Source organism: Cutaneotrichosporon oleaginosum (genome assembly GCF_008065305.1).
Source record: "Cutaneotrichosporon oleaginosum strain ATCC 20508 chromosome Unknown ATCC20508_contig01, whole genome shotgun sequence".
NCBI lineage: Eukaryota > Fungi > Basidiomycota > Tremellomycetes > Trichosporonales > Trichosporonaceae > Cutaneotrichosporon > Cutaneotrichosporon oleaginosum.
In genome coordinates, this window is record NW_027072170.1 from 1586684 (window position 1) to 1610919 (window position 24236).

A 24236-nucleotide genomic window follows, 5' to 3' on the forward strand; every position below is an offset into this window, starting at 1 on the left:
CATCGTCTGTCCGCATGGTCGAGAGCCACAGTGCCGACTCACGGGCGAGGTTGCGTTCCACGACAGGTCCAGGGCCAGGTGGCGCAAAGCTTGTGCGGTACCCTACACTGGCAACGGAGTACCCGACCAGTTCTCGGATGCGCAGAATGGGCGTCGAGTTGGCTGCTTCGCCCACTCCGCCCGCCCGCGCGTTTCCGGCATCGGCTTCGGATTTCGACGCTGAGCTCGACTTTGGGGGGCCAGATGGTCTCGAGGCCAAGGTCGTTCTTCTTGGGTCTCAAGGAGTGGGCAAGACGTCGCTCATCCTGCGACTCACGACGGGATCTTACTCCGCCATCCCTGCCCCAGCTTCTCTCGAGGGCTCGCTCTATAAGCGCAAACTCGTCCACAACGGTGTGCCTGTCAAATTGCAGATCTGGGACACCGCTGGTCAAGAGCGCTTCCGCTCCATGGCGCCCATCTACTATCGCGGGGCGCACGTCTGCATTCTCGTGTACGACACGACGGACCGCGATAGCTTCATGGATGTGCGCTCGTGGCTCGACGAGCTCAACAGCAAGGCGTCCAAGGACATGATCATTTACGTGGTCGCCGCCAAGACTGACCTCGAGGATCAGCGCGTGGTTACGTGAGTTGGACCGTCTGAGCGTGATCGATAAGCGTGCACTGACACTCCACAGGTTGGGCGAGGCACGCCGCACCATCCGAACGTGGCTCAAGCCCGCGCCACCCGAGCCCGAGTTCCAGCTCGACCACAGCTCTCTCTCGCCGCTCACCTCTAGCCGCCTCTTCAGAAGTACCTCATCACGCGCGAGGACGGAATCAAGCTCTGGACTGTCGCCTCCACGTGCGCGCCCCCACTCGATGCACGGCCTGGCGTCGCTGATGGCCGCTGCCAGCGACTTTGCCGACTGGGACCCATCTTCCTCTGGCGTGTCCACACCTGGCGGGCCAGCGCTCGTTTCCCCTACGCCCGCGCCGACCGTCCACTTTCCATCCGACATCACGTCATCTGGACCAGGCTCGAGCGCGAGCGCCTCGGCCGTTACGTCTCCATCCAGCAGACCCTCTGTCCCGCCCCGCAGGAAACGTGTGTCATTTCACTCACCCGCGCCCCCTTCAGAGCCGATATCTGGCACCACTGCCGAAACAGCTGTTGCCTCGACTGCCAATTCGACCTCGCGCGTGCGCCAGACATCGAACCGGTTCTCGATCTCGGGATTCTCCGGCGTTTTAGGTTTATCTCGCTCGCCAACTACGAGTGAAGCACTCGCCAATCTCGAGCAGCTTGCCGAGGCGAACGACTTGCCTGCGCGTCAGACGAATTCGCGCAGCTCCCTGTCACCGTTACGCACGCGCGTTGAGAGCTCACCCATGCTCGGCAACCCGAAGCGCAGCGAGGAATGGAGCCGCGGCTGGGGCCGAGGCGAGGGCCCCGGGGCGGCTGACGCGCTAGAGGAGTTTGGCGCCGTGGTCCGTTCACATGAAAACGACCGCAAGGGCTCGAGTACCCGACGCCCTCGCGGCGGCAGCCTCGGCTGTGACTCGCGCCTGTATGCCGACGCCCCGCGTGACGAGAAGCCGCCACAGTGGGGCGTCGACGTTGAGGGCGTGCGCCTCGGCGAGGTGTCCTCCCTGACGGGCGATGGTGGGTCTACGCAGCTTTCAACACTGACCGCAGGCGTCGAGCTTCTCTGCCGCTCGATCGCGACCGTCCTCGTCGCGCGCAAAGACAAGATTGAGCGCGAGCGCACTCTCCGCCGGAAAGACAGCGTCATGCTCACGGACGCGATCAAGAAGGACACGGGCAAGCCCAAGGGGCGCTACGGGTGCTGCACCTGATCACCTGTTCATCACACCAGAAACGACGACACACGATACGAAGACCTTCCCCCTATACGAGCATCATGTCCATACCCGCATCATTTCGGCTATCTATTATTGCATCCATGTCCCTTTGGCGGTTCCGCCTGTGTCACTTGCCCCATCATTATACAACTTCCATTTAGTGCACTGTAGTTCCTAGACGCCCCGGTGGCGTGTGTTTATTGTCGACCATGCATCTTGCTAGCTTGCCTGTAAGAGTCTGAGGTCTGTCGCCCGTGCAGATTGGACTGGGCTCGGAGACATTTGAGATTCCGCAGAGGCTAGCCACTCCGATAGACCTGAGGGAGCGTGTGTAAAGCACATACATTGCAGGGAGTTCCCTTTGGTTTTGACTACAACTCTGTCAACTACACTACTCCGCATTGGCCTTGGCCGTGAGCTCAGCCTGCTTGATCAGGCCCGCGGGCGCGTCGTCGCGCGGCATGACAAGCTCAATGAGACGGACCTTGTCGGCCTTGCCGAACGCGGGGTCCTTCAGCAGACCATCCAGCTCGCCCTGCGTGGTGACCTTGAAGCTCTCGTATGCAATGTTGGGCTTCTGTCCGCCGAGGAACGGCAGCGCCTGCTGCAGGTCGTACGTCTGGATGTCGTTGTATCTAGCGTACTTGCCGTGGATGCGGCGCTCGATCTCGTAGCCGTCGTTGTTCAGGATGAAGATGTACGCGGGCACGCCGCGGCGCACGATGGTGCCGAGCTCCTGCGCGGTCTGCCGTCAGCTCTGCTACAGCCTCGTATAAAAATGGGGACTTACGAGCTGGAACGAGCCGTCGCCGACAAACAGTACTGTGCGGCGTCCGCCGAGCTCGGCCGCAGCGAGCGCGCAACCCAGCGCCGCACCGACACTCCACCCGATGCTGCCCCAAAGCACTTGGGTGACGTACGTGCACTTGCTGGGCAGGGGCACGGGGAGGAGGCCGAACGAGCTCGTGCCCGTCTCGGTGATGATGACGTCTGATGTCAGTGCTGCGTGCCGAGCAGTGGCTCACCGTTGTTCTTGAACCAGCCGGCCATGCGCTGCCACAGCCACGCGTGCACGATCTCGCCGCCCGCCTCGTCAGGCTTGTCCTTGGGCGCCATCACGCGGCCGACCTTGACCTTCTCCGCGAGGTCGTCGCGCTTCGCGGCCGGGCTCTTGATCTTCTGGAACGCGGGCAGGAGTAGGGGCAGGACATGGCGGATGTCCGTGGTCGGATACGCGGCGTAGCCCACGTTCGTGGTGAAGCTGTGCAGGCGCACGGCGTGCTCGGTCGGAATGCCGACGGTGAACGAGCCAGAGTTGAAGTCGGACTTGAGCGCGCCGACATACAGCACAAAGTCGCTCGCCTCGAGTTCCTCCTTGACGGGGTCGAGCGAGTTGGAGCCCGCATAGCATCCACCAAAGAGGGGGTGGCGCTCGTCGAGGATGCCCTTGCCCATGGGCGCTGAGGTCAGAGGAGATCTAATAGCAGGTCGAGTGTTGTGTGAAGTACGTGGATGGGAATGTGTGATCGAAGGAGAGGGGGAGGGAGGCTACGCACTAGTGAAGAAGCGGATGCCGCACTTCTCAACAAGATCGCGCACGAGGCTACCGACGCCAAAGCGTGCGGCACATGCGTCCACCAGCACTGCGGGGCGCTTCGCCTTCTCGTACATCTGAGTGATGAGCTTAACGACGTGCTCGGTGACGACCTCGGAGGGCGCGTCAAAGTGGTCGTCGGTGCTCTGGAAGAGCTGGTTGGTGGGGGCCGCACTTCCGGGCTTGGCGGGGAGGAGGATATCCTCGAAGGGGGGCGCAGTGGAGGGCTGGGGCTGGGGGTTAGCGACGTAAGGCGCATATGTGGACCACGAGACCGGGGAAGGGGATATCAGAAGCCTCAGATCTTGACTAGATGGTGTGGGCCGTCACTCACGAGCGGGTTCTCAAGCCCCTTTGCGGACACCTTGCTTCGCACCACGTCCATGGGCAGCTCGACGTAGGCAGGACGACACTGGGTGAGGCAGGCTCTAAGGGCCTCGTCGAACGCGTCGCTGTAGCTCGTGTCGGCCTCGGGCGCGACCTGGCTGAGCAGCGCCTGGGCACATGACAGCGGCGCGCTCATCTTGCTGAACGTGTCGAACGAGCCAGGAGTATTGAGGGTGTGGTGAAGGAGCGCCTGATTCTTCTGCATCGCGGTGCTGGGTGCGCCGACGATGTGGAGAACTGGGATGCGCTCAGCCAGGCAGCCGGCGATACCGTTGAGGGCGGAGAGCTCGCCGACGCCAAACGTCGTCACCAGCACTGCCAGACCCGGGCGCGTGCGAGCGTACCCGTCCGCTGCGTAAGCGGCGTTCAGCTCGTTGGCGTTGCCGACCCAGGTGAGGACCGGGTCCGATTCGAAGTAGTCCAGTAGCTCGAGATTGTAGTCACCGGGGACGCCGAAGACCTAATGTAAGCGAGATTGCGGGGCAGGGATGGTCTGAGGATGGGTGAATGCTCACCGACTGAACGCCAGCCTGCTTGAGACGCTCGACGATGTACTGCGCAAGGTGGATCTTGTCGGGCATGGTGAGTTTTGGGGTGAGTGGGGGGGCGATAGGGCGAAGTCAAATAAATGTCAACACTCGCGCCTTAAGAGTCTTGAGCTGGGCGCGTCACGTCTCGTGGTCGTCATTGGCGATGAACATGACACAGCCAGTGATCTAGAGGGGTGGGGGCGTGGGAAGTCGGCTGCGCCTGCAAGTGTGCGAGAATGGCATCGGCCATGGACCAGCGAGATTGGGGCGGTGACGTCAACTGGCCCCGACGCCATCGAAACCGACGACGGGATGCGCATCCCGGGCGGAGGTAGGGCGTGGATTGCGCAGAGATTGTGGATCGAGGACGTGGTCGGAGTGCGGTGATGCTTGGTGCTAAGCTATAATGGGCATGACGAGATTGTGTGCCGATAACAAAAGTCGCTCGGCCGAACGCGTCGCGCGTCGTGGGGCGCATCGGGAAATGTGAGCGGAGCAATGTTGTTCCGCAGTAGGCACCCGAAGTGTGTGCAGGACAATCAGATAGTCAAGGAGCGCGTCTCCCTACGTCTGTGCGCCATTTCGCCTGCAATGACGGGCGTGGGCGCGCCCAGACAGAGGTTGGGCGATGGCCACTTTCATCTGAGACGCGTTACCCCTTGGCTGACGCTGATACTCGCATCGCCATCGCCACCGGCGAGCGCACAGCGGTGCCTCCAGCGGCGGGGAGGGGGGTGGTGGGGAGGGCTATGAAGTTGGTGTACGCACGCTCGGCAGACCCAGAGACCAGTTCCGGGTCGGCTGTGAGGTGGAAATATCGTCGAGGAGATGGCGACGCTTGGGAACTAGCAGTCAGACTCAGGGTCCTCATCAGCGTGGGCCGGGGGGGGGAGTTGAAGCATAAGCAATTTACCTGCCACACCCTGGTTGGTCTTGCTTATAACGGCTGACCGGCGCAGTTGTCAACGGAGCTGAGGGCGTGGTAACAGTGCAGCACGGACAAAATAACTCGGATAGACCTTTACTGTTGCGACTGCAAAGCAGTTGTAGCGGTCGAGCGTCAGCTGGACGCGTTCCTGTAAGCGGCTCGAACTGCGCGCGGAAGACGACGATCAACATCCACAGATGAGGGTACTGAATACAATCCGAGACATGTTTGGATTTGTGCTTATCAACCGTTCCTTTATGCATGCGGATGCTCAGTCTCACTCTCCAAGGCATTTACACCACGTAACTTCATGGTGCGTACATCACAGCTACAGCACCAGGGCGCCTACAACCGCTGCAGCGAGCATCGCGCTCGGAGCATCCGTCTTAGTGGCGCTGCCCCTCGATCGCGACGCCGCGCTCGCGACACTCGCGCTGGCCGCGGAGCGTGAGCTGGCTACACTTGCGCTGCTGGCGCTCATGGCCGCCATCGTCGCGCTTTCCCGTGCCGAGTAAGCAGTGCAAACGCTGGCCCAGTCACTACTGAGTGACTCGAAAGCTTGCACCATGTGCGTCGCGTAGCTCTGAGCAGTGAGGCATACGCTGCAATGGCTGAACGCACTAGAAGCCGCGCTGTAGCCATATGAAGCACACAATGAGGAAGCGCAGTAGGTGTTGGCTCCCGTGCACACGCGCATAGTCTCGACCGGCGCACAGTCGGTGCTGCACACATGGGTGTACTGCGGGGATGCACACATTCTATCCATGTCGGCGATCCACTTGTTTGCGGATCGGATGGCAGCCCGCAGACCATACGTCGTGGCACAAGACAGGCAGCTGTTGACTCTGTCTCGGTACTGTTGTCAGCCAGAAATCGGAGGCGGACCTACGGGGCACCACAGCTCCGCGCATATCTGCGGGTTCTTAAAAACATCCTCAAGCTCGAACACAAACGCTGGGCGACATTCATTTGGCTCAGCGAAGAGAAGGGCGCCGCAGGAGTCTGCACACTGCAGAGCCGACTGCCGGCGATCCAGATGGTGAACATCGCGCGGAGCGGCGAGGCTCAGCGCAGTAGGAATCGGCGTGGGTGGGGTCGTAATGGTCGAGGCGGCCGCCAGGGTTGCCAGCAATAGGAGGGCGAGCATATCGAATCGCGATGAGAGGGGGATGAACAGGTGATTCGCCAGTGTTGCAAGGCTTAAATGGATACGGGAGCGCGAGGCAGTGCACTGTCACGTCCACCATTTCACGCGACGGCTTCAGGTTTCGAAAGTCGCGGCGAATGCAATCGCGCTCGAGACCTCAGATCTTGAGGATGGTCGATGTTTGGACGTGCAGCCTAACGTAATGCGCTGAGGGTATCAAACTCACTTCCGCGCCCAGTAGGCATGGTTTTCCTTAAGCTTAATGTCATCTGCCTGTCGCCTCGCCAGATAATTCCTCATTCGTTTCCCAGCTTCCGCGCGTTCCCTCACAGCATCAATGCCATACATGTACAATCAATCCATCAGCGTCTCCTCGAACTCGTCCATCGAGTCCTGCACAGCCCTTTCCCCGAGCTGGTCGCTCGCCTCGGGATCCTCCTCCTCTGTGGCCTCTGTGGCATAGCTGTCCTTCGCGACCTGGGCAGGCTTCCTCATCCCAAAGAGGGTTGTCTGCTTTGGCCCCCTCTCCTCGGGTTTCGTCCCCTTACCCATCTTGCTCCTCTTCGGCGGCTGCGGGCCCTTGGCTTCAATGTCGTCCACGCGGTCGAAGAAGGACGTGCTCTTGATCGAGTCAAGTGGGCGCGCAACGGCGGCCTTGGCGAATGGGTTGCCGCCTGCGCGCTTTGCGAACGGGTTGCTTCGAGCTTTCAGAGGCTCAGGCTCGTCGTCGGAACGCTTGCGCTTTGGGGACTCCACGAACGGAATGCTCTCGTCAAATGTCTTGCCGGCCGTGGAGTCGAAGGGCTCCATAGACTCCTCATGCTCCTCCTCTGGCCCTGGGGTTTCTGGAATCACGGTGCGCCGGGACGCGGCTGGCGTTTCGGCTCTCGACGCCCTATTGGGCTGCTCGCGGCCGGCAAAGCTCCTCTTGCGCGCCGGAGCAAAGTCTTCGAACTCCTTTACAGGCACCCGTCCTGCCCTGGCGCGCGTCACATATTCCTGCTGGGGCTCGGCGTCAATCCAGCTCACCCTCTCCCGCCCCTTTTCCGTCTTGACGCGCCGGATGCGCTCCACCAGTCCTGGGAAGCGGTAGTAGTCGGCAATGCTGCGGGCTGCGTCCAACGAACTTGAGGTGTGCATGAGGCGTGCCACATCAAGAGCGCGGGCGAGAGAGTCCGCCTTGCATGCACTCTGCACGAGCTTGAGGAGGTGCTGGTCAATCTGGACCTCGCGGTCGTCACTCCCCTCGGCGGAAAGTAGGATGGACGCGCGCGCGATCTTCTCCTCGAGTGCGCCGACCGCCGTGTCCGTTGCAAGGAGGGGCATTTGAAGGTCCAGATCTTGCAGGAGTGGGCGGGGGAAGAACGGCGCTGACTCTGCACCCTTGAGAATGATGGCGTGGAGCACGCCCGGCTCCTCGCTGACCCCAACGGGCCAGTAGGTCTCACGCTTGCCGCCGCGAGCCACCTCGCCGTCGAAGAGCGGCACCCAACGCCCCTGGTTAGGACGGCGGAAGCGGTCGAGCGCACTCAGTACGCCTGCACTGTCGTAGATCACGGGCACGCCGGCGGCTGAGAAGCCAGCCCACGCCAATGTCACATTGCGAGGGAGCGGAATGCGGCCCTCCTGCACGGCATCGAACGTCTCTAGATCCAGCAGAGAGTAGCGTAGGTTTTGGCAGCCGTCAAGACTGGTTCCACCCTCACGGTGGACGACCAGGAGCGCGTCGCGCCCTGCGGCAAGGGTAACCACCTCTTCGCCAAGACGCCAAACGTAGCGCTGCACGCCGCTCGCCGTGAAAAAGCGCACAAATCCCTTGCTTGTGGCCACGACTACGGTGCCGAGTCCGCTCTCAGGCCCACCCATGGCTACGGACAGCGCGTCCTCACCCGCCAATAGGTTCACGCTCCAGTCCGCGCTGCTTGCCCATGAATCGTACGGGCGGTAATGAACAACGGATAGCGCGTTGTTGTCGCCCGCCGGCGCCGCGTAGGCAATACCCTGCTCACCCAGGCTCGCCATCGTATACTTGACGTGATCGGAGAAGTGATACCCGCGCCGGGCGCTCTTATCGTGGAACTCCACGTTCACGACGTTATGCGTTTCTTGGTCCGTTGCATCGACCACACCAATCATGTTGAAGGCCAGGTAGCGTTTTGTGGCGCGCCACTCGGTCGCACCGGGCACGAACGGTGGCTGCGCCTTGGTGACGCTTACGACTTGGGTCCGGCCGCCGCGTGTGACTTCCGCATCGTCCTCAGCGAACGCACCGTCGTCGTCTACGAGCCAGTCGTCGCCCAAATCGTCGCCCAGTTCCTCGCCAACCTCGTCAAAGTCGACAACCGCGTCGTCGCCAAACAGATCATCGTCGAGTAGCTTGTCCGCCTTCTTCGCCAGATCCGCGTCTGAGAGGAACGGTGATGCAAACTCCGGCCCGACAGGCTCCGACCAGCGATTGAACCAGCCATTCTCTGTTGTGAAGGCGATCAGGTTGGCATTCGGCGCCCATGCCAGGCCGGTAACTGCGGCCTCGGCATTACAGCGCGTAACGACGTGCTTTCCCTCCGTTGCCCAGATAAGCAGCTCCTTGCCGGCCGCCGACGCAAGGTACTTGCCGTTTGGGGACCATGCGAGCTCCCCAACAACTTCGCTGTGCCCATCAGCATGGAATGATCCAAGCTTGCTCCACGTGTCGCGCGCGATGAGCGCGATTTCGTGCGTGCGCGTCGGCACCGCGAAGCAGTCACCGCTTGGATGCCAGGCGACGTAAACCTGCGTCTGGGCATCGGTCTGCGACGTCTTGATCATGCCCTCGAGGTTGCGCTTGTTGAATGGCGACTTCTCGCTGGTGTCATACACCCTAAGCTTGCCATCGCACCCAGCGAGCACGAGGTACTGGCCGGTGGGATCCCAGGCAGCGGAGCGGGCGGGTGCGTCGTTGGTTGGGATCTTCTGCCAATTGTCGCGGTCATTGACGTCAACAATGTAGACAAGATTTTCGCTGGCGTCAGTTCCTGCGACCACAGGACAAGGCTAAGGGCAGCGTGTCGGCGTTGTGAAGCGCAGCTGTAGCACAGCGAAGCGTAACGCAAGCTGCCCAGTCGCCGCGTGCGGACAGACAATGGTTGGTATAGCCCCACTGCCCTTGGGCATGAGGGGGCAACTCACTCGCTACACACCGCCACGCGTGACCCCTTCGCGTCGACCTGCACCCAGCGGAGGGGCACGCCGCTCGCGCGCATGATGTATCCGTCGAGCTCCTTGCCGCGGAACGCGCGCGCCACCGCATCAAGACACGCCGTAACCAGCAATTCCGCACTAGCCGTAATGCTCGTCACGGCCTCTTTATGTTCATCGTGGAATCCAGGCTCAGCATCGGGGTCGGCGGCGTCGTGCAGGCGCACGAGACAGTCCGCGCCGGCAGTGTAGATTGTTCTGAAGTTAGCTGGGCACGAGGGGGTTGCAGATGGGGCTACACCCGCCGAGCGCGGCACGCTGTGGGCACTTACTTGCCATCTGGACTGAAGCACACGCGCGTCAAGCCCTCCAAGTGTGTTGGGGCCGAGTGGACGGCGTTGGGGTTGGCTTCCATGCTGGATGTGTTGGCGTTGACTTTGGACGTGTCGTGTCCTAATGTTGTTTTTGGTTTTGGTGCCGCACGGTTCGAAGACGCGTCCACATGACGCGACCTGATCGTAATGAATGAGGGATAGGAGTACTTAGCGTGCCTGGAAGCGGATTTATAATCGACGGATTAGAGTATTGTAATATGGATCGTCGCCGGCAGCCGGTCGGGACCATCATATCATCAGAGATCTGAGACACCGCGACACGAATCTTTGGTGAATCGGTGAGGGCCCAAAGGAGCGCGAGATAAGCGACATCGATTGCTGGAAACGAAGAGTGGAATCGACCTTGCAGCACCACTGGAGCCTTGACGCATGATGGATTATCAAAGCCGACAGTTTGCGTCACTATAACAGACCTCCAGTCCCAGGTAGAGCTTGATCAGAATTGTTACATGCATACAACATTGACGGGAACATTGCTCCGCACACTTAGGAGAATAAACGGCGTGTGTAGTTCAAGATCGGTCGCTCTAGGCTGCGGCCATCTGAGGTCGGGCTTGTCCTCCCAATGCCAGCGGTCGCCAGCATATTGCGTCGCGTAGCTGCCAAGCTGACGTGTCAGGTATGGTGGACGGCGTTTGCATGAGCGTGTCATCGGAGTGCGCTCGCACAAACCCGCGCAAGGGCCCGATCATGACGTCTCAACGCCCGTGTTCACCTTCACCCACGCTCATGTCGGATCGCGCTATGTCCTCCACGCTCCGCTCGGGATACCGATGCGTGCCGCAAGCTGGCGGTACTGCTGCGTTGCGAGCGCGCTCGTCCGCACCGCAAAGATTGTAAGGCACACCATGAGAAGCAATACGTTCGCCGTCTGCGGTCAGCTGGGTCTCCTCATTATGACTCACGACAAACTCGTAGAAGTCGCGTTGCTCTTTCTTGATGACCTTCCCGCACGCCTCCCAAGCGGGCGTCACGCCCTTGTCCTCTCCCCCGGCCTTCTTGCAGTGCAGCAGGCGCCGATTGCCGAAAGGCTGGCAGAACGGTTGATGCCGCTGCCGTCAGCTTTGCTGATCCAGAACCTCACCTCGTCCTCGGGACATGCCTCGCAAACGCCAAAAGGCGTGCACTCATATCCCTCGGCCGGTTGCGCGACGTATGGCTTCTTTCTGGGAGCGAGAGGGGAGGCAGGTTGGTGAGGAGGTGAGGCTGATACCAGAGCCAAGAGCGCAAGTGCCACGAAGATAAACACCAATCTGCCGTCAGATCGTTTCTCAGACCAATTTCCGCACCTTGTTCGCCTGAGGTGCATGATGCTCAGAGTGCGAGGGCGCAAGAGCAGCAACTCTAGCCCGTTGCAACGTTGAAGATGGAAAGAGTAGTCGTGAAGTGATGGACGCCACCGCGACCTATCCCCGCAACCCCGTCATCGCGACCACGTGGATTTGCTTCCGAACAACGTCAGCGGTGGGTTGCGCGTCGTCCCTCATCAGCTCCTCAATCGTGCTCAAGGAAGGTCACATCAACAATCTCCACAAACAGACATTGCTCTCCACGAACTCCGTTCAATAACTCGATTTATCTGCAAGCGTTCGCCCCGTCTCCTAACCCTCACGACCACCTACTCGCCATGGCCGTTGCCACCAAGGCGCCCGTCAAGCTCGCCGGCGGCGGGCTCAAGGTGAGCTTGATTAGGCGCATGGAGCTCACTCCAGACGTATTATCAGAACAAGATTGAGGCCACCCAGCATGAGATCACAAAGAAGACTCAGAACCTGAGACGACTGGAGGCGCAGCGCAACACGCTCAACACGCGAGGTGCGTTCACACTTGGCAGCGCTGACAGCCAGTGCGCCTGCTGCGCGAGGAGCTGCAGGTGCTCCAGGAGCCCGGGAGTTACGTTGGCGAGGTCATAAAGGTTATGGGCAAGAAGAAGGTGCTCGTCAAGATCCCGCCCGAGGGTAAATACATCGTGGACTTCTCGGCCGACATTCCGGTCTCATCCCTCACACCCAACCTGCGCGTCGCGCTGCGCGCCGATTCGTACTTGCTCCACTCGATCCTGCCAAACAAGGTGGACCCGCTGGTCTCGCTCATGATGGTCGAGAAGGTGCCCGACTCGACCTACGAGATGGTCGGTGGTCTTGACAAGCAGATCAAGGAGATTAAGGAGGTTATCGAACTGCCCGTCAAGCACCCGGAGTTGTTTGAGTCGCTTGGTATTGCTCAGCCCAAGGGCGTCCTGTTGTACGGGCCGCCCGGTACCGGCAAGACGCTTTTGGCGCGTGCCGTCGCTCACCACACCGACTGCCGCTTCATTCGTGTCTCGGGTTCCGAGCTCGTTCAGAAGTACATTGGAGAGGGCTCGCGCATGGTGCGTGAGCTGTTCGTCATGGCGCGCGAGCACGCCCCTTCCATCATCTTCATGGACGAGATCGACTCGATTGGTTCTTCGCGAGGCGGGGAGGGCGGCGGTGGTGGTGACTCGGAGGTGCAGCGCACAATGATGGAGCTTCTCAACCAGCTGGATGGCTTCGAGCCCACCAAGAACATCAAGGTAACGATGCCGCGTTTTCTCCAACTAACAGCAGGTGATTATGGCGACAAACCGTATCGACATTCTCGACTCGGCACTGTTGCGACCAGGACGCATCGACCGCAAGATTGAGTTCCCTCCACCCAACCCCGAGGCACGCATTACTATTCTCAAGATCCACTCGCGCAAGATGTCGTTGCAGCGTGGAATTAACTTCCGCTCCCTTGCCGAGAAGATGGGCAACTGTTCGGGTGCCGAAGTGCGTGGTATTTGCACTGAGGCGGGCATGTACGCACTCCGAGAACGCCGACAGTACGTTGGGCAGGAGGACTTTGAGATGGCTGTCGCCAAGGTGCTCAAGCGCGGCGCCGAGACCAACACGAGTGTTGGCAAGCTGTTCAGCTGAGCGTATGTAGACGTATTGGGGAGCATTCATGTATTGCATGTGGAGAGCGGGCGGAAGGTAGCCGACGATGAGTTGGGTGGCGACACAAGTCTCGAATCTTCGGCGGGAACTTGTCAGCGGGAACTTGAGGCCCGCCTGTGGAGATCTGCCGTCGCGTGTCGCGAGCACAGTTGATCCAACGGTGGCAGGACGTATAGCGACGTACGTATCGGCTCGGGACCAGACAAGGATCATCATGGAATGCCGAATGAGAGTGTACAACATCCAAGATTGCGGAGTGCTGCGTGGCATGCCCCGTCGGTGTACCGGGGACCTGATAATCAAAGGGACGAGGACCTTCTGGGAACAGGCAGTGACGGGCATGACCGGGGAGCATCATTAAATGGTCAGCATGCGCGGCATAAGCCCACAGCCCAGTGATCCGTGATGCCCGGTCACATGAGCATATGATGATGAGCATCCGGCGATAGGTTGGGAGTTGGGTGGGGTGGGTCAGTCGGTGTGGCGACCAGGCACTACACAGCCGCCGGCTGGCGTCGGGTCAGGCCCAGGAGACTCGTCCTTCTCTTAATTCTCTTGGCACCGCCGGGCACTGTGCCGGCACTGCACAGGATTCGCGACGAGGCTGCCTTTAGCTGCCTTGAGCCTTGCATGCATTGCATGGCTTGAATAATCCCGAGTGGACCAGGGCGAGGGACGGGCATCTCGAGCTTACCGCGTCCGCTCATTCTATGGATCTAGCACATGTCTTAAGATTCCTGAAGCTGCCAGACTCAGTAGTCAGTGCTGTGCAGTGTCACCGTGGCCCTGTGGCTCCACCATGGCCCCGTGGCCCGTGGCTGTGATGGTTGTGAATGGAGTTATGAAGATGTGTGTCGATCTTTTGGTGAGCCGCGCAGATTGCCGCCGCCGACGCCGGACGTCCAACCCTCAAACGCGAGGCGTCAGGAGACTCCTGTTAGGCTTATCTTGCGTCAGAGGTTAAACGGCCAATGGGATTCAGGATGGGGACAGAACGGACGACGGCCTCACGAGACCTCTCGACTTGGTCGATGCATGTAGAGCCCTCTCACCTGCTGGCCTGCTGTTTAGCAGAAGCGCGAGCTCACGCTCACGGCCGACGGGTCTTCGGGCATGTCTCCCGTGTATCGCACTGGCGCACTGGGCGTGTGGATGCCCATTCCCCCGCGCGCCCCGCGGCATAACCCCGCGCCCCCCGCGCGAAATCACCCTGAGAGTCTGATACATTCCCACCCAAACCCTCATAGACATACTGGAGAGCCTGGAGCCTGGAGCCTGGAGCCTGGAGCCTGGAGCCTGGACGGTGAACCACCCAGCACTCAATCCACCGCCACCCACATCCTCGTCTCCTCGATCTTCTCTTCTCTCTTCTCTCTTCTCTCGTCTCTGTCACAGCACAACACTCTTCATCATTTTCTCAACAGCCCAGCCACCACCATTCATGACCAGCGACCGGGACAAGGAGCTCCCCCTCCCTCCCGGCGCTGTCCCCATGAATCCCGCCGCGAACGGATACCACCACAACTTGCCCCCTCCTTCACCCCTCGTCAACTCCCCAAACTCCCCCTACACCCCCGTCTTCTCCGACACCGCCAGCGTCAACTCACTCCACCAGTATTCCTCCAACGATCCTCCCACCTACTCCAAGATTGCACACACCTTCACACCACTCGAAGCACGCCGCAACTCCAAGACCAAGGACGTCTCCCCACTCGCCCAAGTCGACCCGATCACCCATCTCCCCGCCACCTTTCGCATCAACACCCATTACACCCCGCCCTTCGTCACCATCCCCGAAATACTCGATCATCTCACCTTCCTCGCCTGCCTACACTGTCTGCAAGAAGATGTCCGTGACGCACCATTTTACCGTGACGACATAAAAGGACGGCCACCAATCAAGCCAAGACGACGGGGTTCTTGCGAAGGCTCAGACGAGGAGGAAGACGATGATCCACTCATCGATGGCGATGTCAAGTGGACAGCATTTTGTCTAAGGGCTGCCGCCCGCTTCGACCGCTGGGCCACCAGCGAGTCGCTCCTTGCTTTGGCAGACGAAGTGCTATCATCCGGGCGACCACTCGTCGACCGCCACGGGCAGACTTTTCTCTCCGAGGCGCAAATGGAGAGCGTGATCGCCGGGGTAGATATTGACGTTCTTATGGCTTGGCACTCGTACATGCTTAACCCGGGGGTCTATGCGGACGACATGGAACGAGCTGGCGGCGAGCGAGGCAGGTTGCGAGGCCTGAAGGCTCTTGGGGCTTTCCCCCTCCGCACCATAGTATGTCACACGAGGAATTACACTGATGGCAGGCGCGGCGTATTGACCCCGACACCTTTGTATGGCAGCCCCGGAGGAAGGACGCCGAGCTGGAACCCATCCTACTCGCAACACACCCAAACTCGCTCGTGGCGCTTCACGACACACGCTCTGCGTTGTGGATGAGCTGCGCGGCTTGCGGTGGTGGCGTTGAAATACCTGTCATCGGCCCACCACCCACCGGTACTGGCCTCGTATCACACAACATGGCCGTGCCATGCCCTCATTGCACCTTCATCATCACGCACGAGCAGCTACGCCTTGATCGCATGATACGCGACTTGGCCGAGCTCCATTACCAACGAGTGCCTTTTCTGCCCGGCTTGGGACCCGGGCATCAAATGGACACGCTGACGCCTGCGGCATCAGTGGCATTCAGCCGCGCTTTGGTGGAGGCTACAACCAGCAGGTTCTATGGCTACAAGCCAATGTGGTACGATAACGCCAAGACGGACCCACCCATCACCACCGGTCAGGTCGGCGAGCGCACATCGTGGACCGTCAAGCACACGATCCAGTCTATGATGAACGAGATTGTAAAGGAAGGCCTGATCCGCCCCATCTTTCAGAACAACATGATGGGTACGGACGTCAAAACAACCCGGGCGACATTACGAAAAGCCCTTGCCCGGTACGCGCGCGTTTATTCTGAGACGTACCTTCCCACCATCAGCTTCGACCTTGGGGCGGCAATCATGCGCCAGGCCTCGTTCGTGGGGAGCATGGAGAAGATTGGCTGGCTCGAAGTGTCACGCTGGCGAGACGCTGGCAATCCCGACCGATTCTATCTCCTCCAGAAAGCCGCGGCACGTTATCGTGAGTCTTTGTTGTTGTATTTGCCTGACTCTCCCCAGACGCCTTCCTCGACTTGATGTCTGTTCATCCCAAGGCCTTCCTTTCACCTACACTTGGTATGTCAGTTGATCGCCTCACCCTAACGTCAGACATTGACCTATGTTGGCATACGCACCAGCTCCTCGGCGCGGGTTATGTGCGCGACACGATGCGTTACGTTGGGCGGTTCATCAACCACGACGACAAAGTTGCAGACGTGACGCTGAAACGAGCGTACGACGAGACAGCCACACGCTGGGCGCTGCGCTTCGGCACAGCTTATTCGGGCTGCGGATGCCCCGTGGCCTTTGAAGCGGAGGCGACGCTGAAGCGCGTCCTAAAGTCTGACGCGCTGGTCGATTCGCCGCTCAAATTCTGGAAGCGAAAGCAGCGAGCAGCGAGTATGACAGGAGCTCTTCAGGACGTCATGACTCTGAAGGGCTCAACGTTTGACGAACAAGGAGCGCTTTGCCCATCGACTCACAACCGCGTGAAAGTCGAGGGTTCGCACCGGATCGATGGCGCTCGTAACTCCATGTTTTCGAAGAAGGTCAATTATGAGCACCCTGATCCCTTCACGACTTATTATGTCTTCGTCCCCCGCGCCGTCCCGCGCCCAGGCAAGCGGCGGCGCCGAGGCTCGCAGATGCCTCGGCGTGGGAGCACCAGCTCGCGCTCAACGACCTCGACCTCAGCGAACGTGTACTGGGGTGTTGCGCCGCACTCGTACTATGGTCCATATGGGCTTACAAACCCGTGGTGCATGCCAATGGGCGTTGCAAGTGAGTTTTGTCATTTTTGTCAGCTGACATGTTAGCTTGCTGCGCAGGACTGAGTGCGTCGTGCACTGCCGGGGTGCATAACCTCGGCGGGCAAACGGGCGGGTGTGCTGCAGCCAGCGCGTGTTCGAGCTCAGGTGCGATGTGCGCCGCCTCGGGAAGTGCTTGCGGAGGTAGTGGTTGTGGGGGTGGTGGCGGTGGTGGAGGAGGTGGAGGGTGCGGCGGTGGTGGTGGCAGCAATTGAGAGGGCTTTGACCCGAGCAGATAAACTGGCGGTAGTTCATCTCATCAGAGGCAGTCCGAGGCACGCACTAGGCAGACATTGTATTGCCCATCCAGACTGTTGTAGAGAGATCGTAGGTTTTAGCTTGACCTGTATGATACTTTAGTGTGTATCCCGTCGGCATTCGCGAAGGCGGAGAGGCGACGGTGAATGGGATGAGACATGAGCCAGACCTGCATGGGATTTTCGTGTGCAGCGGTTCGTAGTCTCGAGCACGTTATTATATATTCAGCTCATCGGCTGCCGTGTGCGGCTCGACGCCGTCCGCTGTAAGCACGCTCGCGCGCTCGCGCGCTATTGCACCCAAATATTTGGACGCCGAACATGTCTGAGATGGCCGGAGCTGTGTCAGAAATTAGCCGCCCAGAAGCGCCTTTGCACCGTTCCCTCCCCGCTCCCTGCACGCCGTTCCCTCCACCTTGACCACGTCGCGAGCTCGTCGATCGACGCGCAACGGGCCTTCGTCGTCGCTGTTTCGCCGTGAGAGTGGGCACAAGTGTGCAGAGGAAGCGGTGTGGAGTTGTTATGCATGTGCACGTGAGCGCGCGGCCAAGTCCGGGGCCCTCGATTCTGAGCTCACCCATCACACCCTGTGGCCAAAGTGGTCCGGCCCGAGTGATTCTCGGAGGTCTGTCAGCAGAGTGGTGCAAGAAGGCCCTATGCGGGGGACTGTGGGGGAGGAGAGGGCGAAAGCGGTGGGCATGATGCTGGCTGCTGGCTGCTCGCCTGCTGGGAGATGGCAGCTGCAGCGCGGCATGTCGCCAGAGCCAGTCTTTTGTCCCGGCTAGGTTCCCGGAGACATCGGCCATCTCCTGAGCGAGGCCGGGTACCGGGCCATGTATCCGGCACCAGCACCTCAAACGAGACTTGCGCTGGCAGAGTGGGCATCCCTCTTATACTCTCACAGCGAACAGCTCACGCTCATTCTCCCAGCTACCCAGCTACCCAGCACACAACACTCATTCACCATGTCCCTCGACCCCCGCATCCTCCACTACTTCCCTCGTGGAACGTGGTCCATGGTGAGCGCCGAGGCGGAGACGGAGACTAACGGCAGATCGAGCCCCACTTCTCGGAGCACGGCAAGAAGATCCTCTCGACTGTCATCACTTTCGTTGAGGTGAGTGTTTATAGAGTGGCGGCACGCCGAGCGTGGATTTGTAGCTGGCTGGCTGTTGGCTGCAAAGCGAGGAGCTCGTGATTAGCAAGGCCTTGCTCTTGCGCTGGCCAAGGATTTCCCGGCCCGCGCCGTCACCCAGCACTGCTCGCCGCGCTCGTTAGTCTCAACCCCTTGCTGACCCCCAGGACTACTGCATGCCCGCGGAGAAGGTCTTCTACCAGCAGATCTCGGACGACCCCAAGCTCCGCTGGGCCTCGTACCCTCCCATCATGGAGGACCTCAAGGCCAAGGCGCGCGACCTCGGCCTCTGGAACCTCTGGCTCTCGGGCGGCGAGTTCCAGCACCTCGCCAAGGGCTCGGGCGGCGGCCTCTCCAACCTCGAGTACGGCGTCATCGCCGAGATCACGGGCTACGCGTCCCACACCGCTCCCGAGGCCATGAACTGCTCGGCCCCCGACACCGGCAACATGGAGGTCATTGCGCGCTTTGGCTCGGACGCCCAGAAGGAGAAGTACCTCATCCCCCTTGTCAACGGCAAGATCCGCTCGGCCTTCAGCATGACCGAGTACGGCGTCGCGTCGTCGGACGCCTCCAACCTCCGCAACACCACTGCCGTCATGAAGAACGGCAAGCTCGTCCTTAACGGCCACAAGTGGGTGAGTACACGTGTGGCAAGCGACCGGAGTTCGGCCGGTTCGATGTTAGACCGGAGCGCATTCCATGCCTCCGAGAATGGGCGCGCACTAGTGCACGTCCCGCCGAGCCTCCGAGCCTCCGAGATAGCCTTCTACATCCGTGAACGTGCGCTAACCCCCCAGTGGATCTCGGGCGCCGGCGACCCCCGCTGCAACGTCCACATCGTCGTCGCCGTCACCGACCCCGGAAACGCGTCCAAGCACCGCAAGCACACCCTCCTCCTCGTCGACCCCAAGGCGCCTGGCGTCGAGATCGTCCGTGCCATGTCCGTCTTCGGCTACGACGACGCCCCCGAGGGCCACTGCGAGGTCATCTACAACAACGTCGAGCTGGACCCCAAGACCGCCATCGTCGGCGGTGTCGAGTCCAACCTCGGCCGCGGCTTCGAGATGCTCCAGGCCCGTCTCGGCCCCGGCCGCATCCACCACTGCATGCGCTCCATCGGTGTCGCTAACCGCGCCCTCGACCTCATGGAGATCCGCGTCTCCAACCCCGCCCGCAAGACCTTTGGCAAGCAGCTCAACGAGCACGGCACCGTCCTCGCCGACATTGCCAAGTCGCGCGCCGAGATCGAGGCCGCCCGTTTCCTCGTCGTCGCCGCCGCCCGCCAGATCGACCTCCACAAGGCCAAGGGCGCCCTCAAGGACATTGGTATTGCCAAGTTCTCCGTCCCCTCCATGGCCCTCCAGGTCATCGACCGCGCCATGCAGGTTCACGGCGCCGAGGGTATCTCGCAGGACCAGCCCCTTGCTTCCATGTACGCCCACGCCCGTACCCTCCGCTACGCCGACGGCCCCGACGAGGTCCACATCCAGCAGGTCGCCAAGGTCGAGCTCCGCGACCGTCTCCCCTACATCACCGAGCGCGCTGCCCGCATCCACCAGAACGAGATCAAGATGGGCGCCAAGGTCCGCAAGGAGGCTAAGCTCTAAGCGACGTCAGGCATGTAGCGGGTGTCAGTAGGAAGATAAAAAAACAACGATATGCAGGTTACTTTGGCTACATTCAGAGTGTGGGAGTACGGGGTTCCCAAAATATGATTATAGACCGAGCGCTGTGCGGACCGCCGCTGCACGCCGTCTACGGATGTGCGCAGCAGCCCATCCTGCGTCAATTGGTGCGTAAGCTGCACCATCCTCTATCCTGTCCACCACTGCAAGTGCCTGTCTCCTGCCGGCGGAATCACCGCCAAGAGTGGCAAGCACATTGGCGGCCCGCTCTGCTACCGCCACAGCGTTGCGGAACAGGTTGGGTGGCTCCTCGACAAAGAGGCGTGCTTCGGCACTGGTTTGCTGTGGGGGCAGCACCAAACTCCACAGCCAGCCCTCCCATTCCTCTCGCTCCTCCCCAACATGTGCCCCAACCCACTCCCACCAAGCATCCACAGCGCTGTGCTGATCAACAGGCTTCTGCCCACGCGCAGCACTCATAACAGCCGCGGCACCAGATCGGATCTCCAAGTCGTCGTCCTCCAGTAGTGCGAGGAGAGAACGCAAGAGGCGGCCTCGGACCGGCGTTGGAAGAGTGAAGATGATGGGTGCGAGAGACGTAAGCGCCGACAGTGCGGACTCGCGCCGCGGCTCCGACTGCCGTCAGCTTGAGGCTAACTGCAGACTGATACTCACCTGGCTCTCATCTGCAGCATCGGCGACGAGTTCCGCCAGCGTCGACCACTCGGCATTGGCGGGCGTCGACGCGAAGGCGCGACCTACAGCACTAAGCGCCGCTTCTTTCAGCGGCACGCTCCGTGCGTGGGCCGCGAGCCTGAGCATCTCTTCACGCAAGGTGAGGATGTCTGCGCCGCAATCGGGCCAGTCGGCCAGTGCCTCCAGCGCAGCGGTACGGACAGCGTTGCTCCCTCTCCTTGCCAAGTGGATCACAGCGGCCAGGGTCGCGGGCGTGTGCTCCATCGCTTCTAGAGCGAGCAGCTGCGCATCTTCGGGCACGCTCGGCTTCAAAAGAGACACCGTTTCGCCCGCAAGTATGAGCACACGCGCGGCAGCAGTGTGGAGGAGATCAGAGCCTACAGTGGGTCGAGCGGTGAGGAACCCACGCGCCGCCGCCGCTGCCGCGGGCAGGAGCCCGTCGCTCTCGTCGCTTCCCTTGCCGGTCGGACAGACGCGACCATAGGCAACCACGCAATCCAGAATCGCTGCTGAGATCATAGGGTGTGCCCTCTCACCCAAGGCGTCGCGCAGACGCGGCGCGACACCATCTGCACGGTCCACCACATCCTCGAGCAGGCGGCGGAGGAACAGCAACCGCCCGTGCAGAAGGTTGGGCTCGTCGCTCGCGTGAGAGATGCGCGTGGCTGTCACCTTGGCCTTATCCAGGCCTGCCTCCGGCGACAAGAGGGAGGAGAGAGCCTGAGCGGCCGCGGCGCGTACCATCCACTCGCGCGAGCTCAAAAATGGTTCAACGGCGGGGTATAGGGAGGCCGCGAGAGCTTCACCATCCACGCTCCAGCGGAGGGAGCGAATGATAATTAGGAGCGGGAAGAGGGGCGAGTGCTCTCCCAGTGAGAGAGGGCCGCGTCCACGGACGTTGCGGAGGGTCTGGATGATGTAGGGAAGCAGGTTCGGATACTTCTGATGCCAGCTCGCCAAAGTTTGTCTCGCGTCCAAGGCTGCTCGCCCGCTGTCGTCTTGCGGGCGCGACGTTGAGAGGGCGCGATTCGTAAGGGTCGAGAACAGAATTAGGGCGACGTTGCGCACAGCCCAGTTTGCGCTTCCGAATGCCTGGAGAGACGTTATCAGCGTCCTTTCGAGATAGAGGGGAAGTAGATGTGCCTGCTTCGCGTCCAACAGCACAACTTTGAGGATGTTCATGGAATGTACCTTCGTCGGGTCGGAGGTGGAGGATGAGAGGGATGCCATGGAGAGCAGGGTGTTGATAGCACGATCCCGCTGTGTCCGGTCTGACAGAAGCGCGAGGAAGGTGTAAGGTAGCGCAGCGGAGCGGCGGAGCGTGCTCAACTTGCCCTCAGCCACGGTATCCAGCAAGGAGTCAACCCACACCCTCACGAGGTGCGAGAGGGATGGGATGCGTTGCACGGCCTCGACGACGGTGCCAAAGGCGGGAGCAATGCTCGAAAAGGTTCCTCTGTGGCGGATCTCATGAAGCCACAACAAAAACGTGCGGCCAGCTGCGTCTACCTCAGCTTCATTCCACACTGTCTGGCCCTCGTGGAGAGGCACAGTAATGATGGCTGACAGAAGTTCGCTGCTGTCAGCAAGATATCGGCTGACAATTGACGCACGCTGCTTCGCGAGCGGCGCGCCAGCTCCCAGAGAGAAGGTTGGTGTGATCACCCTCCTCATCTTCCTCTTCCAGGACGTCAAATGCGCGGGCAATCTCGTGACTCGTGCCTTCGTCCTCGGGTCCGAGAGACAGTACTTTTCGAGTGACACCCCATACGCGATGAACAATGGCGTTGAGTGCATGAAAGGTGGAACTCCAGGCAGCTTGTGCCTCCGATGTAGAGAGGTCAAGGCAGCGGACAAGGTCACTGTTGTCAGAACGCCACCTCGCGCTGTACTCAGACATACACGAGGACACTCAGGGGGCCGTGCAATGGATATTCAACGATACCTCGGGCGACGTTATCTTCGGCCTTCTGAAGGTGTCGCTCCAATTCCTCCATAGTATCCGCCACAAACGACAACGCTGCCTTGTGGCCCAGGGGGACGACAAGTTTGGTGAACAGGATGCAAAGAGCGGCACGGCCAGCGTCTGCCTGTGTCAGCCGCGGGTGGTTGATGCTTGACCTCGCGCCAACGAGAAGGCGCTGCGCCGGGGGCGTATCCAAGCTCTCATAGCCGGCGAGAGGGAGGGGCGCCAGAGCGATTCTGTAGTCAGCAGTTGAGGGCAGGGGCTAGAAGACTCACAGATTGCGCGCGCCGAGTCGGGCGTCCACGAATTCACTCGCCTGGCATGCGATGAGGTCTGCTACGCGCTCTGCCGTAAATACTCGCTCGTATACTGACGGTCCGTAGATCTCAGTGTAGAGGCGGAGCAGGAGCAAGGCAAAAATACTGCGGAGGTGCGGCATCTCTCGGCACGCCTTGATTGAGGGGCCGAGGTACGCGTCGAGCCACCACTTGTGGAAGTCTTCGGCTCCATTCAGAATGGCACGAGCACGCTCCGCCACCTCTCCCTTCTTCTTCAGGTTGCGCACAGCCTGCTCCTCCTGCGCCTTCGTCGTGTTCAAGAAGCTGTGAATTGCAGACCGCATCTCCGTCCGCCCGTTGGCCGTTGGCACGATAGTGTTGATTTCCAAAGCTTTTTTGACAAGTATCATGACCTCATAGTCGAAAATGGAGCGGGAATGGGCGAGCAGCTCGAACGCCATGATCCGCACGGTCAAGTCAGAATGAGAAATGCCCTCCATTAGCCTTTGCTGCGGGAGACCCTCGAGTGTAATAAATCCCGCAGACACGCCGTAGCTGGCGGCCGAGACCCAAGGCCCAAAATACCGGTCGTCCGATGCCGCCTCATCGAGGAGCGACAGGAGGGGCTCGTAGGCACTTCGGTGCACCTTTGTCAGCGCCGGGAGGAGATAGCGACTGAGCGTAGCCGCGCTCTCCTTCTTCCCCAGATAGGGAAGGAGGGAATCCAGCCAGCCGTCCTCCTGGCGACGAGAAAGAAGCGCAACAATAGCCCCGCATCGCTGGGCCGCGGCGTCCTTCTCATCCACGTCCACCATCAGCCGGGGGAGGAGGTCCACCGGAATGGCAGAGTCAGGCACGGCGTTTGCGAGAATCGTTATCCCCAGCAGATTGGAACGGCGACCTAGTGAATCGGATACGATGGCGGTAAACAGAGGGACAAGGAGGTTGGGGAAGGTTGGCGTGAGCCTCACCGCGGCTGTGAGGGCCTCAGACGATCGCTGCGCTCGACTCTTGATCTTGTGTGCAAGATTCGTGACGATGAGCTCTGCGAGTGCGCCGCGTGGCCGCAGCGCCGGTTCAATTCGAGTCTCAATCAGCTGGTGCACGCCGGGAAGGTCGAGGGTTGCAGCGAGTTGCCGCAATAGAGAAGCCGCGAAGCCCAGCACCTCTGCGTCATCCCCGCCGCCCAAGGCAACGTCGGTGGCCACCGTCAGGTGATTGCTACCGTTAGCATGTGAGAACGTCCTAACCTCACATAGTAAGGTCTTGGGGGCTCTTGCGATGCAACTCCTTGCGCGCGGCCTCGAGGGCCGAGATGCCTTTGCGTTGCATGGAGATGAAGTGT

The 24236-nt window shown here is 60.6% G+C and overlaps 9 protein-coding genes across 9 annotated transcripts; 4 read left to right on the forward strand and 5 right to left on the reverse strand.

Annotated features, from left to right (window-relative positions):
- Window positions 1–146: 146 nt before the first annotated feature.
- On the forward strand, window positions 147–1842 carry COLE_00650 (uncharacterized protein; the record flags this gene model as incomplete). The annotated part of the gene is made up of 3 exons (XM_018425302.1): window positions 147–628; window positions 681–1648; window positions 1682–1842. 3 exons carry the CDS (start codon window positions 147–149, stop codon window positions 1840–1842), a joined length of 1611 nt encoding a protein of 536 aa, XP_018279771.1.
- Window positions 1843–2239: 397 nt separating this feature from the next.
- On the reverse strand, window positions 2240–4410 carry COLE_00651 (uncharacterized protein; the record flags this gene model as incomplete). The annotated part of the gene is made up of 6 exons (XM_018422825.2): window positions 2240–2593; window positions 2639–2838; window positions 2874–3308; window positions 3405–3675; window positions 3777–4289; window positions 4345–4410. 6 exons carry the CDS (start codon window positions 4408–4410, stop codon window positions 2240–2242), a joined length of 1839 nt encoding a protein of 612 aa, XP_018279770.1.
- Window positions 4411–5615: 1205 nt separating this feature from the next.
- On the reverse strand, window positions 5616–5984 carry COLE_00652 (uncharacterized protein; the record flags this gene model as incomplete). Its single annotated transcript, XM_018422824.2, has 1 exon — window positions 5616–5984. The coding sequence occupies one exon, from the start codon at window positions 5982–5984 to the stop codon at window positions 5616–5618; it is 369 nt and encodes a 122-aa protein (XP_018279769.1).
- Window positions 5985–6788: 804 nt separating this feature from the next.
- COLE_00653 (uncharacterized protein) lies at window positions 6789–10026 on the reverse strand (the record flags this gene model as incomplete). Its single annotated transcript, XM_018420783.2, has 3 exons — window positions 6789–9435; window positions 9603–9869; window positions 9944–10026. The coding sequence occupies 3 exons, from the start codon at window positions 10024–10026 to the stop codon at window positions 6789–6791; spliced, it is 2997 nt and encodes a 998-aa protein (XP_018279768.1).
- A 722-nt stretch (window positions 10027–10748) lies between these two features.
- On the reverse strand, window positions 10749–11315 carry COLE_00654 (uncharacterized protein; the record flags this gene model as incomplete). The annotated part of the gene is made up of 4 exons (XM_018425750.2): window positions 10749–10877; window positions 10912–11058; window positions 11091–11259; window positions 11296–11315. 4 exons carry the CDS (start codon window positions 11313–11315, stop codon window positions 10749–10751), a joined length of 465 nt encoding a protein of 154 aa, XP_018279767.1.
- Window positions 11316–11633: 318 nt separating this feature from the next.
- Window positions 11634–12945, forward strand: COLE_00655 (uncharacterized protein; the record flags this gene model as incomplete). Its single annotated transcript, XM_018422823.2, has 4 exons — window positions 11634–11684; window positions 11719–11821; window positions 11854–12560; window positions 12595–12945. The coding sequence occupies 4 exons, from the start codon at window positions 11634–11636 to the stop codon at window positions 12943–12945; spliced, it is 1212 nt and encodes a 403-aa protein (XP_018279766.1).
- Window positions 12946–14407: 1462 nt separating this feature from the next.
- COLE_00656 (uncharacterized protein) lies at window positions 14408–16940 on the forward strand (the record flags this gene model as incomplete). Its single annotated transcript, XM_018425301.2, has 4 exons — window positions 14408–15250; window positions 15283–16105; window positions 16144–16200; window positions 16234–16940. The coding sequence occupies 4 exons, from the start codon at window positions 14408–14410 to the stop codon at window positions 16938–16940; spliced, it is 2430 nt and encodes an 809-aa protein (XP_018279765.2).
- A 1213-nt stretch (window positions 16941–18153) lies between these two features.
- COLE_00657 (uncharacterized protein) lies at window positions 18154–19933 on the forward strand (the record flags this gene model as incomplete). Its single annotated transcript, XM_018420782.2, has 4 exons — window positions 18154–18207; window positions 18243–18305; window positions 18491–18961; window positions 19124–19933. The coding sequence occupies 4 exons, from the start codon at window positions 18154–18156 to the stop codon at window positions 19931–19933; spliced, it is 1398 nt and encodes a 465-aa protein (XP_018279764.1).
- A 108-nt stretch (window positions 19934–20041) lies between these two features.
- On the reverse strand, window positions 20042–24223 carry COLE_00658 (uncharacterized protein; the record flags this gene model as incomplete). Its single annotated transcript, XM_018422822.2, has 6 exons — window positions 20042–20587; window positions 20627–22223; window positions 22261–22509; window positions 22550–22849; window positions 22889–24112; window positions 24147–24223. The coding sequence occupies 6 exons, from the start codon at window positions 24221–24223 to the stop codon at window positions 20042–20044; spliced, it is 3993 nt and encodes a 1330-aa protein (XP_018279763.1).
- Between the last annotated feature and the right edge of the window lie 13 nt (window positions 24224–24236).